The sequence below is a fragment of the Pleurodeles waltl genome, chromosome 6 (genome assembly GCF_031143425.1).
Source record: "Pleurodeles waltl isolate 20211129_DDA chromosome 6, aPleWal1.hap1.20221129, whole genome shotgun sequence".
NCBI lineage: Eukaryota > Metazoa > Chordata > Amphibia > Caudata > Salamandridae > Pleurodeles > Pleurodeles waltl.
This window is the reverse complement of record NC_090445.1, coordinates 104,851,660-104,868,764: the sequence shown is the minus strand read 5'-3', so window position 1 is coordinate 104,868,764 and position 17,105 is coordinate 104,851,660. Positions and strand designations below refer to the sequence as shown.

The following is a 17,105-nucleotide window of genomic DNA, read 5'->3' as shown; positions in this document are numbered from 1 at the left end:
TGACCCCCGTAACAACCCCTAAATCTAGGATTTAAGGGCTCCCCTGAACCTAGCTTGTCAGATTCCTGGTGACCTCAAGTCAAAAAGAAAGGAAGGAAGGAAGGACTGCTAAGCCGACCCCCCCAGAAGAGAAGACTCCAAACACCTACTGACTTGGCCCCAGCCCTACCGGCCTGTCTGCAGCTTCAGAAGCCCTGCTACAAAATGGCGACACATCCTGCAGGACCAGAGACCTCTCCAAGCCCCCAGAAGACTGCCTGCCCCCCAGAGGACCAAGAACTCCTGAGGACAGCGGCCCTGTCCACTAGAAGCTCCAAAAGGTCTCCAGAACCACCTCGGATCCGCAAGTCCTGCTCACTGTGTGCCCGACACCCACTGCCTGTGTCAAGGTGGCCCACCGGCCAAGAACAGGTCCCCAGGAGATTCCAACCTTGTGTCCATCCCTGGGTTGACTCCCTCCTGGCCAACACGATGATGGCTGCAGCCTACATTCAGAGGACCACACTGACCGCGAGAGAATCAGACGAAGATTCCAAATGCCTCAAGGTACCCCTGCACCCGCAGCCCCCTGGTCGTGGGGAATCCGACCACCGGGCCAGCAACATTCAGCAGGCGGCCCTCGTCCTTGTCAAGCCTGGACCCAGCCTGCAGCACATTTGTGACCCCGGGCCCCCCCTATTGAAAAGCACTGGGAGCCTGACGCCGTGTTTGCACCCTGCCGCACTTTTACCGCTGAGGATGTGTGTTTGGTGCTGACCTGTGCCTCTCCCCAGTGCTCACCTAAAACCCCCAGGTCTGCCCTCCGAAGTTGCGAGTACTTTCCTGCTTGCTGACAGATCTATTTCCGAGTGTCCCCAGTCTCTGTAGGATTCCCATTCTAAATACAACACCAACTTTGACCTCTGCACCCGGCCGGCCCAGTGTTGCTGGTTTTATATGTTTGGGGTCAACTTTAACCACGACCAGTGCACATCCTAACCCCAGGAGACTGGAACTGTAAGTCGAGTACTTACTGCAAAACTGCACTAACGCTTTTCTTCCCCTAGGACTGTACTGAAAATTGTACTATCAACTTTTTAAAGCAAACATTATTATTTGCCTGTAAATCCTTTTCTTTGCCAAATCTAAACAAAGTGTTTTTGATACAAATGCTTGATCCTTACTTGTAAATGTACTTACCAGCAACAAGATCCTTTTGGTTCTAGAAAATATATTTTTGCTATATAAATACAATTGGCCTGAAGTTAGTCATTGAGTGTGTACCTCATTTACTGACTGTGTGTGTACAACAAATGCTTTGCACTACCCTCTGACAAGCCTAACTGCTCAACCACACTACCACCAAAGAGAGCATTAGTATTATCTACTTTAGCCTCTGTTAGGCCGCTGGCGAACCCCTGGACTCTGTGGACATTATCTCATTTTTATATAGTATATCTAGAGCCTGCTTCCTAAATGAACTAAGAAGGCTTTGAGCGCCAGATGAATGGCTTGATGCTCTAGGTAATTGATGTGTAGGACTTTATGTATGGTGCTGGATGTGAGCACCCCATTCTGTGAGGGACATGTCCACTGTGAGAATGATGTGTAGGACAGGGTTGAGAAACGGCTGCCCTTTTGATAGGCTTTGCGTATTCCACCTCTGCAGAGAGTGATGAGTGCACCTGCCTACCAACACTAGATCTTGTAATTGACCCTGTGACTGAGACCATTGACTCACCAGACATTAATGCAGTGCGGCGGGCGCATGTGGTACTATTGCAAAGCAGGACGCCATCAAGCCTAAGATGCATTGAACTGTTCTGAGTGTTATGCGTTGATTGGGGTGAACTTGCTGCAGTGGGGTTATGATGTTCTGAATCCTGATTGCTTTTCGGTAGGTTAGCCCTAGTTGTGTGTTGAGGATAGCCCCTAGATATGGCTGTATCTGTGAAAGTTGGAGGTGTGATTGCTGTATGCTGATGGTAAACCCCAGTTGATGAAAGTTGTTGTTTTCCCTGAATAATAAGCCTGAGGTATTTGCGGTGACCTGGATGGATTGGGATGTTAATGTAAGCATCCTTTAAATCTAGTGGAGACAAAGTCGCCCTGCTGTAGCAGAGGGATCACATCCTGGAGAGATACCATATGAAAGTGTTCTGATAGTATGCAACAATTTAGTGGCCTAAGGTCTAAAATAGGATGAAGCTATCTGTCTTTTTTTGGGAATTACGAAGTAAAGGGAGTCTCCTGTGCCTTTCTGATGAATAAGGTCCAGCCCTATAGCTCCTTTGTGAAGGAGAGCTTGTACTTCTTGATTTAGCAAATTTAAATGTTCTATGGAAAGTATGTGTTTGCGATGTGGGGTGTGGGATGTGGGATGTGTTCTGATGCACTCTTAACAATAACCATGTTGGATAATGTCCAGCACCCAGTGGTCTGTTGTTATGGTTTTCCAAGTGAAAAGAAATGCCGTAGACGTACCTCAACAGGTGTTAGATGGGGAATGAGAAGAGAGTCACTGTTTGGAGGTGGAAGGGGTGGGCGTGAGTGGAAGCACCCTTTCCACAATCCTTGGAGTTGGTTCCCCTATATGAACTACAGTAATAGCCCCTTGAAGAGGAGGTCTGATGTTGTTGCCTATAGGAGGTAGGGGAATCTGGTGATGTTGTTTTGGTGCCCTGTTTGTATGTGGGTCACCAAAAGGAGCCACAGGGAGTGGGATTTTCATTTTCTCTAAAATTCGGTCCGCCTGGGGACCAAAGAGATGCTGCTGGTCAAAAGGGGCATTTAAAATTGTCTGCTGTACTTCTGGCTTAAAACCAGATATGCGCAGTCATATAAATGCTCCTGGCGGCTGTGTCTGCTGCACCAACAGCAGATCTGATTGAGTTGTTGGAGATCAGTTTGTCCTCTTGAATGATTTGGTGACCTTTTTTCTTGTATTTCTCAGAGAGATGTTGGAGGAGCTCCTCCATTTCATCCCAGTGGGTTTTGTCATATCTTGCCAAAAGCTCTCGAGTGTTGGCAATTGGCCAATGGTTGGCTGCCTGTACTGCTAACCTTTTACCTGATGCCTCAATACGTTTAGACTGCTGCAGCCCTCTTGCAAGCATTAGATACGACTAGGGAGTCTGTAGGGAGGTGACCCCTAATGTACCGAGGATCTGAAGGTGCTGCTTTGCATTTTTACCCACCCTTGGTAAAATAATACGGATGTGTACCGGAACTTTAAAGATTTCACCTGCATGGTGGGTCATCTATTTTAACATGGGCAGGTATTGGCATGCCTTAGTCGTGGATGAAAGCGTCTCAAAGAGGAAAGCATCCTCTATAGGGTCTTTGTTTAAGGAAACCTTATGATATGCAGCTGCCCTAGCTATGACTTCCTGGAATAATGTGGCATCAACAGGGGGTGATGGTTTAGCTGGGTAGAGGTCTGAGTCGGTATCGGTATCTCTGGGGGGGGGGTCAGAGAGGGGGGGGGGGTGGAGGGAGAGGGGGGTTGTGAAGGGGTCAATATCACAAATGTTCCAGACATCTGTAGATGGCTGATCTAGATTATCTCCCCCTTCTTGATCCCCTATATAAGATTGTGTGGAGCCTTATGGGGTAACATCAGTTATTTCAGTGAGGGAGTGATGTGGTGGTGAGGGAGGTAGCGGAGGTGGTGGAGAAGAAGCAGGCAAAGGAGGCTGAATTGAACTGGTGGCAATGTCCTTCTTCCTCTTTTTAGAAGGTGGAAGCAAATCAATGGCCTCCTCAAATGAAAGCTGTCACTTTGATGGAGTAGGCGTCAACTTCACTGCCTTTGCCAGAATTCAACCGGTAACAGGCTGAATGTGGATTTTCTTTTGCTTTGGATCGAGCCTTTTGATCATAGTCTCTTGGATTGGTTCCGGAACCGAAGTGGAAGGTTTCGGTGCCAAAGTAGACTTTTGTTTCAGCACCCAAGTGGTCGGAGCCAGGGTGCTCAGAGCCGAGGACGCAGATGGTCGGCTCGGCACCAAGAGTGATCGGCTCGGAACAGCAACGGGAGGTTTCAGCTTGGCTTTTCGGTGCCGGGCCCGAGGACGGGGCATCCTTAGCAAATGGTCCAAGCCTACCATGGCCTGTCGGCAGTGGTGGCCCAGAAGCCATATTTTCAGTTGGTACCAAATGTCTTTAGGTGGGCTGAACAGGGGCATGTGTACTCACTGCACGCTGTCCTGAAAGGAGATCGTGTATCTGCATGCTGAGCTTGGTTTCTGATTTAGAGTCCAGTATGGAACAGCCTCTTCCTCTGCTGCTGAGGCCTTGTGTAGTTCTTCCTCCTGTTCGACATCATGTTGACAAAAGATGTCTGGCGTTTCTCCCAATTCTTTGTGCTGCACTTCTTTCCAACGTGCTTGACAATCCTGCAATATTTTCTTCAACCAAAAAAAAAAAAAAAAAAAAAAAAAAAAACGATGGGCCTGACAACTATCCTCATCGTGGTCGGGAGAGGAACACAGGTTACAAAACGGGACAGCTGGGACAGAACGAAATGGAGTCCATTCCATTAACAGTGAATTAACCCTCAAATTTGATGAGATGGGAAACAAAGGCCCGAATGGGCAAAGCCTGAAGGCCACAAGTGGAAAGAGTTGAACTGATGCCAGACGATTTTCTTCTGATTTTAAAGGTCTAAAGTAGAACGCAAATGAAAACAATACTGAGTATAGAGGTTAACAACCGCCCAAAAGGAGCCAGAAAACAGTCTTGAATCAGAGCACCAAAGAACATGTCCGAACCTGATGGAGTAAAGAAAAGAACCTAACAATGGAGTTGATGTCCATGTGCAGCATCACCAGGAGCAAGGGTCATTTTACCTCGTGACTCCAGAAGCTTCTTTGAAGAAAACCAACTTGCACACATCTGAACCAACACCAGATGGCAGGAGTATGCAGAGCATGTGTATCTACAGCCAAACATCCGATCGAACACTGTGCATGTTGGGATGGCCATAAGCAAAATATTGGGCAACCTGCCATGCACAGTTTAGTCAAACAGCCCTAGCTGCCAGTAGCAAAAAAGCCAGGTCTACTGTCTGTTGGAAGAGGCAGCTCCATGTGGTGGCATACATACGGTTTGTATGTATGCATCCCTGCAGGTAAGTAATGGCCCCCATGCCTCTATGTAGAAACCTCCGCTGGAAACTACAGTTTTAACTGACAAAAACTTTACCTGGCCACCACAACTCTAGTCAATAGGAATTCTGAGACCAAAACAGATTCTGAGGGCGCTAAAAGACCATATAAATTGTAGAAATAATTTAACATAATGTAACTAGACTGTAGGAATGTACAAAAAGCTGAACAGTTAACTGGATTGAAAGAACAAGTTCTTCCTTACCTTGTCAATTTCCCCAGGCGCCAAAGTTGATTAGGAAACTTTTAAGTAATGCCCTTGTGTGTCAACAGATGGTGTTGCATGGCATCGTATTGGTTCTATCCACTCCGAATAAGACGTTGGGGTCTCCAGATATATGCCATCTGCATGTTTTGACATGGGTTTTTTTCTGACCTCCATCTGCTTCTTCAGACGTGAAGCCATTGAAATCAGTGTGCACATATTTTAGATTGGCATCTTATTAATGGGCTGTATGAGCCTATAACACAGACTGGGGGTGGGGTGGGTCGGGTCGATGAAGAATCTGCAGTTAGTGTCTCTAGCAGAAAAGGTGTTACCGAAGGTGAGTAATCGGTTAGTCTGCCAGACACTTCAAATTGAAGTTTCCTCAACATGTGAATAAATATCTAAACAATAGATCTAGACCTCCCTCCACTGGTGGGTCTGTGGAATGCCAGAGCCCAGAAATCCTGCAGGAGAGAACAGGCAAAGGGGGAGTGGGCGGTAATCGAAAGTCATCAATTGTCAGGGCTCAATATCCATGCCAGGAGGTGTAGGTTGTGCAGGTTCAGGTGCAAGACTCAACCCTGCTGCTAGTCCTCTCGAAAGGGCAGCCTGATAGGAGGACATAGGCTCATGGCCAGAAGTTCTGGGTGCCACACACTCCTCCCCCCAGTGCCGCACCACTGTGTTGACCTGGGCCTGGTCTCTCTTGATCTTGAGTACTCTGAGTAGGATAGGTGGGGGTGGAAAGGACCAACCCGCATGCTGGTGGAAGGAGTCTACAAGGGAGGACTGCCTTGGGAAGTCCAACACGCAAAATGTTGACACCGCAAGTCAGCTGAGTTTGTCTGCCCAGTTTGCTTAAAGATCCTGCCAGGTGAGGGCCACCAGGAAAATGTCTTGAGTGTTCAGCCAGTTTCAAAGGCGTAAAGCCTCCTACCTCAAGGCCATCTACCCCCCCTGCCCCGTTTGTTGCTGTACCACTGCTACAAAAACGATGACTGTGGTGTAGCTCTACAAGGTTTCCTTTCCCACCCACGGGTAACCCAGGTGAACCTACTTCAATGCATCAGTCCTGAATGTGAAAGACCGGTATTTGCAGTCCCGCAGAACCACACTCAATACATAAATAAAGTGAAGTCACTGATTTGGGTAACAAACAATCCCTGACATGGTAACAGTGAACGTATTTGGATTTTCACAGTTATCACACACACACACACAACACTAAGAAGAACAGACACTTGTAACTAAAGGCATTTATTACCTCAGGGTGAACCTGTTTCTTAGCACATCTAGAATTATCACACAGCATATCATTAAAAGAGAAAGACGGCATGCTGCAAACAAAGAATAAAATGAACATTTCTAACATGGTTATTATGTCATCTAAAAGCCTAAAATCCTAAACCTACTTCTATGCACTAGCGCAGGCCAGAATGTAGCAACTTGTGTACTAGATTCTCTTGGGAAGAAGCGGTGCACTGCATACTTTATTGACAGCTCGGGCTCATCTTTATCAGAAGAGATGTGGAGGAAGTGTTGCCAGCAAAAGGCAAACATGCACTGCAGTATCAGTTCTCTGTGGGTGCTCGGCTCCTATCAGCTTCAGGCAGGATGCTTATCTAAATAAATGACTGCAACAACCAAGCTCATCTTTGGACGGCATCTTGCAGGACAATCTGGTGTAAAGGAACTCTCTCTCCAAAGGGTCGAGTGGTAGCACTTAAATACTAACTTTCATCAGGGATGAAAACCTTTGACATAGTTTTAGAAATGTGGAGTATAGATCACCGGCGAAAGAGAAGGGGTCCTAGACATCTTTCAGGAGATGGGAGGCGAGGAGATATCAATCTGAACTACACCTCTTTATCTAGGGATGTTTCTTGATGGTCTTGACATACTGATCAGAGAACACTTGTTCCAGACTGGGTGTTTCATCAAGTATTATATCGGGTCATTATCAGAAAAACTTGACACTTTCTCACTTTAATAAATGATAAAGGCAGATGACATTCATGGCATTATTGTTTATAATAGATATGAAAGAATTCGGAAGGAGTGAGGTCAAAGATGGACTTGAGGGGCTGACACGAACGGAGTCGGATCTTAGGGACTTTGCCACCACATGACAGTCGAGTTGTCCGTGAGAACCTGTACCAGTTCCCCCTTGATGTTCAGGAGGAATACCTTCAGTGCCAAGTAAATCGTTTGCAAGTAATGCTGGTTGATATTGAGGCAAGCTTCTGATGGATTACAGAATCCTTTGATCTCCACCTCTGCTAGATGACCTCCCCAACCCAGTAACAGATGCAACAGTCACAACCATTAATTCTGGGTAGGGCAGGGAGGTTTAATTGCAGTCGAGCAGCCACCAGAGCAGGTCTTTCACAGACTCTTTTGACACCTGGATGGAGTCCGATTGCTTTGGTACTGAGCCCAATGAGACTCGCATATGCCACCCAGTGTTGTCCACATGCAGGACGCAGGAGGGCAAGAGGCCAAGAAGCCTCAGATCCACTCTTACCGAGAACCAGGTGAATGGGTGAAACATCTGAATCATAGCCCGAATGTCCCTGGACTCGTTGAGGTGGAGCAATAGCTCGGAAAAACACCATATTCAGGTCAACACCGATGAAAGGAAGCTTCTTTGAAGAAGTCAGGTGTGGCTTTGGCACGTTGCTTAAGACACTAAGGGCCTCATTCTGACCCTGGCGGTCCTAAACCGCCAGGGCCGCGGGCAACGGAAGCACCGCCAACAGGCTGGCGGTGCTTCAGTGCCCATTCTGACTGCCGCGGTCAGAAAAGGGGATCCGGCGGTTTCCCGCCGGAATACCCCTGGCAGGGCTGAACCTCAGCGCCGCCATGGGGATTCCGAGCCCCTTCCCGCCATCCTGTTTCTGGCGGTTTTTACCGCCAGGAACAGGATGGCGGGAACGGGTGTCGTGGGGCCCCTGGGGGCCCCTGCACTGCCCATGCCACTGGCATTGGCAGTGCAGGGGCCCCCTAACAGGGCCCCAGCAGGATTTTCACTGTCTGCATAGCAGACAGTGAAAATCGCGACGGGTACAACTGCACCCGTCGCACCCCTGCAACACCATTCGGAGCCGGCCTCTGTGTTGCAGGGCCTTTCCCGCTGGGCCGGCGGGCACTCCTTTGGCGGGCACCCGCCGGCCCAGCAGGAAAAGCCAGAATGGCCGCCGCGGTCTTTTGACCGCGGAGCGGCCAAATGGCGGTGACCGCATGGCGGGCGGCTACTGCCGCCCGCCGTGGTCAGAATGACCGCCTAAATGAGGTTGGCTGTCGGAGGTGGCTTACGACTGTTTTAAAAGGGTAGCCTTTTCACTGAAAATGTTACATTACTTAAAAAGTTATAATAAAATTATGCTTGACTAATACATTGTCAGTGATTACAGTATAAAACCTAAAATTGCATAAAATACAAAATTTAAGGTACACACTCTTATCTATCAACGTAAAAATAATCACTTGACCTTTACGTTCACCAACAACAAAGTTACATAAAAATGAAAGTTACACCTTCACCTAATTTATCTCACATCCCCACTATATTATTTCAACTTTAACTCCCACCCCACCATCACTTGTACAACTGGAAACAAGATGCGAACGAAAAAATATTGAGTATGTTCATGGCAGTTATTATATGTTTGCCCAAAGGCGGGAAGTTGTATATGCCTTCACAAAGTAAAAGGTCTCTCAGATGTTCACAAGCATTGGTTGAAATTTAAAATAACATGAGAGGTAGGTATTATTTACTCTTCACAACCCAAAGGGAGCATTAGGGTCATAACACAACATCACCTTGCCCATGGGTAGGGGGATGTTGCAGAGAAACAATCCTCACCTTGCCAAAGGATGGGGGTTGTATGACCGCTCCTTCTCCCCTCACCTTACCTAAGAGCACAGCTAATAATATGTAGCAACAACCCCTTCACCTTGAACAAGAGAAGGAGGTTGTATCATTTTATATGATACAGTACCCTGCCCTTCACCAAGGATATGAGGGGTTAATTTTTAGTCTCTCCCAACGCCTCTACACTTTTCCAAAAAGTAGGGAAAGCATTTGGGTCCTAAGGCTCTACCTTCCTATTTGCAAAGCAGCAAATGGGACAGCCTTGAGCTGCCATTGCTCTTCTTATACATCACAATTGTGCCCGGAGGGGTAGTTTGAAACTTCACATCTGCCTGGCGAGACTAGATTGCACCCACTCTTCAGAAATGCATGCACCTCTGCAGCTAGAAAATATGATGATCGAGTGTCTAGGAGGCGGATACTCCTCATCGCCCTTGGGTAAGAATGAATGTCTGGAGAAAAAAAAAAAAGTAATCTGCTTCTTAAGGGGCAAAGCAGTAGGGTGCATTCAGGATATTCATGTAGGAAGGTGCCCCTTTTGCTGTGGTTTTGGCTGATATTGATGCTGACTTGGCTGAGTATTTGCTGGGATCCTGCTAACCAGGCCCCAGCACCAGTGTTCTTTCCCTAAACTGTACCATTGTTTCCACAATTGCCACACCCCTGGCACACAGCTAAGTACCTTGTAAAAGGTACCAGTGGTACCAAGGGCTCTGTGACCATGGAGGGTCCCTAAGGGCTGCAGCATGTATTGTGCTACTGTAAGGAACCCCTCACCAAACACATACACATACACATTGCCATTGCAGACTGTATGTGTTGGTAGAGAGAAAAAGGTAAAGTCGACAAAGCATCCCTCACAGGGTGCCATGCCCATAAACCACTGTCTGTGGCATATTTAAGTCACCCCTGTAGCAGGCCTTACAGCCCTAAGGCAGGGTGCACTATACCACAGATGAGGCCATAACTGCATGAGCAATATGCCCCTACAGTGTCTAAGTCAATTCTAAGACATTTTAAGTGCAGTGTGGCCATATTAAGTTCATGGGCTGAGAGTTTGTCATTACAAACTCCACAGCTTCATGATGGCTTCACCGAAGACTGGGAAGTTTGGTATCAAGTTTCTCAGCACAATAAAACCACAATGATGCCAGTATTGGATTTATTGTAAAATGCACAAAGACTGCACCTTAGAGATGCCCTCTGTATTTTACCCAACTCTTTAGTTCAGAACTGACCAGTCTGTGCCAGCCTACCACTAACAGACAAGTTTATGGCCCCATTGGGTAAGAGCCTTTATGTTCTCTTGGGTCAGAAACAAAGCCTGCTCTGGGTGGAGGTGCGTCACACCTCCCCCCTGCAGTAACTGCAACACTTAGCGGAGAGCCTCAAAGGGTCAGGCCTCATGTTACAGTGCCTCAGAGCACTCCAGCTACTGGAGATGCCCACCCACCGGACCAAGCCCCACTTTTGGCAGCCGGTCCTGCGGGGAAATTAGGTAAAACAAGGATTGGTGACCAGTGCAGCTAGGACCACCCCTAAGGTGGCCAGAGCCGAAGTGACCCCCTCCTTGCAGAACCCTCCATCTTGTTTTGGAGGAGAGGGATCAATAGGGATAAGAATGTGCCCCCCTCCTCAAAGGGAGTGGGCACAGGAAGGGTGTAGCTACCCTCAGGTACAGTAGCCATTGGCTACTGCTCTCTGGTCCCTGCAATGCCCCTAAATCTAGTATTTAGAGGCTCCCCTGAACCTTGCTCACCAGATTCCTGGCGACCTTGAGAAGAAAGAGGAAGGACTACTAAGCTGACCCCAGCAGTGATGACTCTTGACGACAACTGACTTTTCCCCAGCCCTACCGGCCTATCTACAGCTTCAAGACTCCTGCTCCAAAAAGGCGACTCATCCTGAAGGACCTGTGACCTCTACAAACCCCTAGAGGGCAGTCTGCCCAGCAGAGGACCAAGAACTCCTAAGGACAGCGGCCCTGCCCAGAAGAACACTCCTAAAAACGACAGAACTGCCCAGGATCCGTGAGCCCTGCTCACTCTGCCCCCAACGCCCATAGCCCAAGTCCAGGTGACCCACCGGCCCAGAGAAGGTCCCCAGGCGTTTCTGACCTCGAGTCCACCCTGGGTTGCCCCTCCTGGCCAACATGACGACACCTCCAGCCTAAATCCAGAGGACCTCCCCCCCCCACCAACCGTGACCGGATTCAACGAAGATTCCCAAAGGCCATGGAGACAGCTGCACCCGCAGCTCCCTGTCCTTGGTGAATCCGACCAACGGTCCAGCACCCTCCAGCAGACACTTCTCCTGCTTGTCCATCCTTTGGTTTCCTGGGACCAAACCCCTGGACCCAGCCTGCAGCATCTTTTGTGACCCCCGGAATCCTCCCACTGAAAAGCAAGTGGCGCCCAGCTCTGTGCTTGAACTCTATTCACCAGGCAGCCCCTGTGACGCTGAGGTGTGTGTTTGGTGCTGACATGTGGCCCCCCAGTGCTGACCTAAACCCCCCAGGCCTGTATACTGTAACCACTGGTACTTACCTGTAATCTGCTTTCTACCAAGTTCCCCTAGTCCTCATAGGACTCCACTGAAAACCCAACATCAACTTTCACCTCTATATCCAGCCGGCCAAGTGCTGCACTCTTGGGGTCAACTTGAACTTTGACCTGTGGACATCCTAAGCAGTGGCGGCCCGTCCTTTAGGGCGGAGGGCCCACGCCCTCCCCCCCCCCAACCTTCTGCCCCTCATGAAGAGTGTCTGTCAGGCTGAACAAAGGCCAGCCTGACAGACACTCTTCATTTTCAGCTCAGACAGCCAGGAGTGATCCATGCGCGATTTGACCAGACTCCTGACTGCCTGAGCTGAATTTTGCTGGGCGAGGAGGTCACAGCTCCTATGGGCTTGACAGCCTCAGCTCAGCAAAGGTGCCTTGAGGCCCTCCCCTGGGTGACGAGGAATGCTTCATCCATTGACACTCGCCCTGGGCGCTTCAGGTTTAAGCCCTGAAGCGCCCAGGGCGAGTGTCAATCAGTGACACTTCGTCACAGAGTGGGGTGGGGTCAGCAGTCTTACTGACCCCATCCCACTCTGTGACGAGGCTGGGACTGCTGCCTTCCCTCATTGGCTGACCTCAGGTCAGCCAATGAGGGAAGGCAGCAGTCCCAACCCTCCTGGGACCTGGAGGCTGAAGGTAAGTGTAAGTGTGTGTGTATGTGATGTTTTAAATTGAATGTTTGGTGCACGCGTGCATGTATGAGTGTTATGAGTGTTGTTAATGGATGTGCGTGCGTGTGAAAGAATGAGTGTGTGCGATCTTTAAAATGACTGTTTGGTGCATACGTGCATGTTTGAATGGTAGGAATGTTGTTAATGGATTTGCGTGTTTGTGTGAAAGAATGACTGTGTGATGTTTTAAAATGAATTTTGGGTGTGTGCGTGCATGTTTGAATGGTATGAGTGTTCTTAATGGATGTGCGTGCGTCTCTGTGTGTGAAAGAATGAGTGTGTGTGTGTGTGTGTGTGTGCCCCGCCCACCCCCCTCCCTCCTAAAGGTGCCGGCCGCCACTGATCCTAAACCCCAAAGATCAAACGTAAGTTGTGCACTTAACTGTTAAATGTGCTAACACTTTTCCCCCCAGGACTCTATTGACTCCTATGAAAAATGTCACTAAGTGTCAACTTTTAAAACTGGAAGGTGTTACTAACTAGTAAACTGCTTTATCTGCAAAACCCAAAGTACATTTGATACATATGCTTCATACTTACCAGCAATTGTATTTACCTGCAACAAAGATATTTTGGTTCTCAAAATAAAATAGGAAAATATATTTTTGCTATATAAAAACACTAGATTATGCCTGAAGTTAGTCATTGCGTGTGTGCCTCATTTCTTGACTGTGTATGTATAACAAATACTTTGCACTACCCTCTGATAAGCCTAACTGCTCGACCACACTACCACAAAAGAGATCAACAGTATTATCTACTTTAGTCTCAGTGAAGCCTCTGGGAAAGCCCTGGCCTCTGTACACACCATACCTTATTTTGGTATCGTATATACAGAGCCAGCTCCCTACAATTCACTTCTAGGCAAGGCCAAAGATGGAAGAAATAAAACACTCCTCTCCTTACCCTGCTCTTGGGCTACGTGGGGGACATGATGCTTTAACTTCGAGTCCAACAGACTGGTAAGTAACACTGTTGGTCCTGGCTTGGCAGGAGTTCTAAAGCCCTTTTTTTTAATCATTTATCAAATGTTGGCCTCCATCTCCAGAATGGCTAGCCGGAAATTCCCACAACAAAAACAAAGAGCAGGGGACGATGGAACACCTATTGTGCTAGTAAAAATCCAGTAGTTTCGAATTCTGCATAATTAAACCTTTCTATATAAAAAATGAATAACAATTTGAAAAGAAACAAGTTTAGGAACTCTTCACTGCCTTCTTTCTAACTTTCGAAACATTTGACCGATCTGCACCAAATTCGCTGTGCTGAATGCTTGAGTTTTGAAAGGTTTCTATCCAATGTTTTGCACAAGTTGGGACAAAGTTATTAGGGGAATAGAAACAGAACTTCCTATGGAGTGAGATATAAGGTGTGTATGCGTTTTGGCATCTTGAATGTATATTAATATATTATTTTAAGTGCTTCACTATCCGGTGGATGGGTGGGACTATCCAGCAATGATGATGATTCCATGCAAATATGTGCACCTAGTAAAGTGTTCGATTGAAAAATGCAGAAAATGCAATAATATTAAAGGTTACACAAAGTAAACCCCTGCTGAACACTGGCAGAAGAGACAACATCCCGACACAATACGGCACATCTGAGCTACACAGGCCAATCAGTACAGGTGCCTGATCATAATGAAAGGCGCCGCCAATGGCAAACAATGACTGAACATGAAGTCTATGCGCTGTAGAGACAGACTGACATGAAGCATTAGCACTTACAGAGCAGGTCTGCAGGTTTAACGTCACAAGTTCAGGGCAGTGAGCGCCAATGTGTTTCAATGCTTCGTCTTCCAGCTGGCAACAGATAAAGGGCAATGAATCAAGGGAAAAAAAAAAAAAAAAAAAAAAAACTCAGGCAATGTAAATACACGCTTTGCTTCCAAAAGTAGAACGTACAAGGACTCTTGTCAACTCAAATTGAAGAAATGGCTAGGATCCTCCAGTTTAAACCCGTCTCCTGATAAATGTCCCTCCCCACTGTCTGCGAGACCAACATTCCGGATGGTAAATGCCTCCTTGGACCACGTCTGCCACGCAGTGCACTGGTTCCAAATTCCAATCTTTCGATCATCTATGCCCAGTGCACTGGAACTTCCTAACACCACTCATGCATCTACTGCCTCTGCACAGAATTTTAAAATAGCAGTAGAAACGCTTGGGAGGACTGTGCACCACTGCAGCCTGTAAAATGTCTGTAACCCAGAGTCAAGCGTCGAATGGTGTGCCTATAAAATCTTAGCATCCTGAATGACTGTTGCCTGAGACAGAAAGATATGCATGTGTTCGAGCACAGCTCGTACTTGTAAACCTTGAAAAATTCCCACTTGCAACTTAAATCTGTATAATTTGTATAATTACTGAAAAAGATTTGTTCTCTAGATTTTGAGCACAACACTAACTACACCTTTCCACTCATAACCACTTAAGTCCACCACCCATAGCTGTGAACTGAGAACAGGCACCAGACTCAGGCCACTACTATACATTCCACAGCTACAAAACATTCAAACCCACATCTGTATGTATATCTGTCATAAACTCACTGTCTTAACTCCAACGTAGAGTCTAAATAATTTTAGAACACTGGAATACTGGGAGCCACATTGGAGACAATGGAATGCTCTGGGCTTCTAATGGCTGGTAAAAGCCCAGAGCGCCAAACATTCCAATGTTTGTCGTCCACAACTGTTACTGTGAACAAAGGCCTCACGAAGCCCAAGGGGATTTTAAACCCATCGGCCTCCGTGAGGCCTCTGTTTTATTAATTAGAACATTTTGCCCTCTGGCGCGGGATGTTTCAATAGCCTTATAGCCAGCTGTAGCTGGGCTATACTGGCCATTGAAGGCCTTCTCCCTTGTTAAAGTCCCTCGTCTTTGGCTCGGGCCGCAACGCTGGAGCAGGCCTTTAATGGACGGTAGAACCTGCTACTGTGGACCATGGGGGTATAATTAAGATCAGTGGTTCTTAACCTGTGGTCCAGAGACCCCCTCCTGTAGCTTCACGACTGTTTGGAGAATTAAAAGATCTTAGCAAATTAATAGACTGTACATAAATAAGCAAAATCTACAATTAAGAATATGTTTAAACATGCTGTAAATGTGAAGGAAATTGAAAGATAAAAGTTACGTTAGATCCTCAGATTGATTCATGGGAGTAGTGCAAGTGCATCAAAAAAATGAGTAGGGGGATGAGTGGACTCAATTGAATTCAGAAAAAATCCAACTTTCACATTAAAAAAAAACATTTATATTTGTGAATTAAATAAAATATTTAACCATCTGTATGTTTTTTTGATGTTTGGTTATTTCAGTATTTATGTTTTTTAAATGGTAAAAAATGCTTAGACTGAGGAATGATCCAAGGGGGGGGATTAATCAGGATTCCAGGAATGATTAAGTGGGGGTGCACAGAAGTAAAAAGGTTAATACCAACTGACATAGAGAACATGGAGAGTTTGAATACCATCTTGAGTGAGGGAGTATATGTATTTTTAGATATGTGTTAAGCTGCAGGTCAAGTCAAATGAAAGCAAGCAGATACAGCACCGAAGACCACCGACAGAAACAAGGTGCCTCTCCTCCCGTGTCACCGGCAAGGAGTTCTGTTCAGCTGTATACTTCTAACAACATCTACCTGGCAGACTGAGCTTTCAGAATATTTAGAAAATATGTAATAAACATATCAGGTTCCTCAATGAGCTCCAATGTATCCTAAAACTTTTATCAAACATACGACTCATACATATATTTCACTCTAGTCCGCTTCTTTGTATGAGTAATGGCATTCTAGCCTGTGATGCTGGTGTAATTTCTAACACTGAAAACATCTAAATATCCCAAGAGGGAGTTTCCTAGTAGCTTTAAAATCCTTAAAACGACTCCGCTTACCTGTGTGCACCCTTTTAGAAACAGAGCTTTCAGCCCCCCGCAGCCTTTGACCAGTGCCTGGATGCCATCCTTATTCACCTGATCACACCAGGAGATGTTTAGCTGTTCCAGCAGCGGGCACCCCTCACTAAATGAAGGAAGAAAACAAGACAATTAAAAGCAATTTACAAATCCAGACATAGCAGGAAACCTCTCAACCGTCAAAATGTTTTTTTTACTTTCAAACATTATTCTCAACCTTGGTGCTTGATACCTTAAAACAGCTATAGAATGCTGCAAGAGAATGATGCTTTACCACCTCAGAGGATGCTGTGCAGTCCAGACTCCAGGGGGGGGGCATCATGCTCTAGAACTGGTTAAGGATGGCAACCAAGAAGGCTGGTGCTGTAGAACCAGCACTGGATAAAACAAGGACCAGATATTTGATAGCGGTACCGGAAGACACAAGGATCTGGCCATCCTGACCGAGGACAGTACAATGCAACAGGAAATGATCTTTTGAACTTTTAAACAGCTGATTCCACTGATTCTTAACGGAATGCTTTGAGAGGCATAGATACTGATGTACCCCTGTTTACTGGCTGCTGGACAAAATGTTCCGGAAAATAACTCATCCGAGAAAATTCATAGATATTACGAATAAATTGGTACAGCAGTCATCCTTACCTTAAACCTTTCAGAAACATGTTCGTTCATAGAGATGAGCAACTCCTTACCTCAGAATTTCAAAGGCATGTTAATTGAC

General features: G+C 46.7%; 1 protein-coding gene across 3 annotated transcripts in view; it reads right to left on the bottom strand.

The window, feature by feature from the left end:
- The window catches only part of FBXL20 (F-box and leucine rich repeat protein 20), a 391,966-nt gene that overhangs the window by 129,789 nt on the left and 245,072 nt on the right, over window positions 1-17,105 (bottom strand). For all 3 annotated transcript variants that reach the window (XM_069237456.1, XM_069237458.1, XM_069237457.1), the window contains exons 8-9: window positions 16,361-16,487; window positions 14,192-14,266 (exon numbers count right to left, since the gene is read on the bottom strand). In XM_069237456.1, the coding sequence (XP_069093557.1) occupies window positions 14,192-14,266; window positions 16,361-16,487 (202 nt within the window). The remainder of the gene's footprint in view (window positions 1-14,191; window positions 14,267-16,360; window positions 16,488-17,105) is intronic.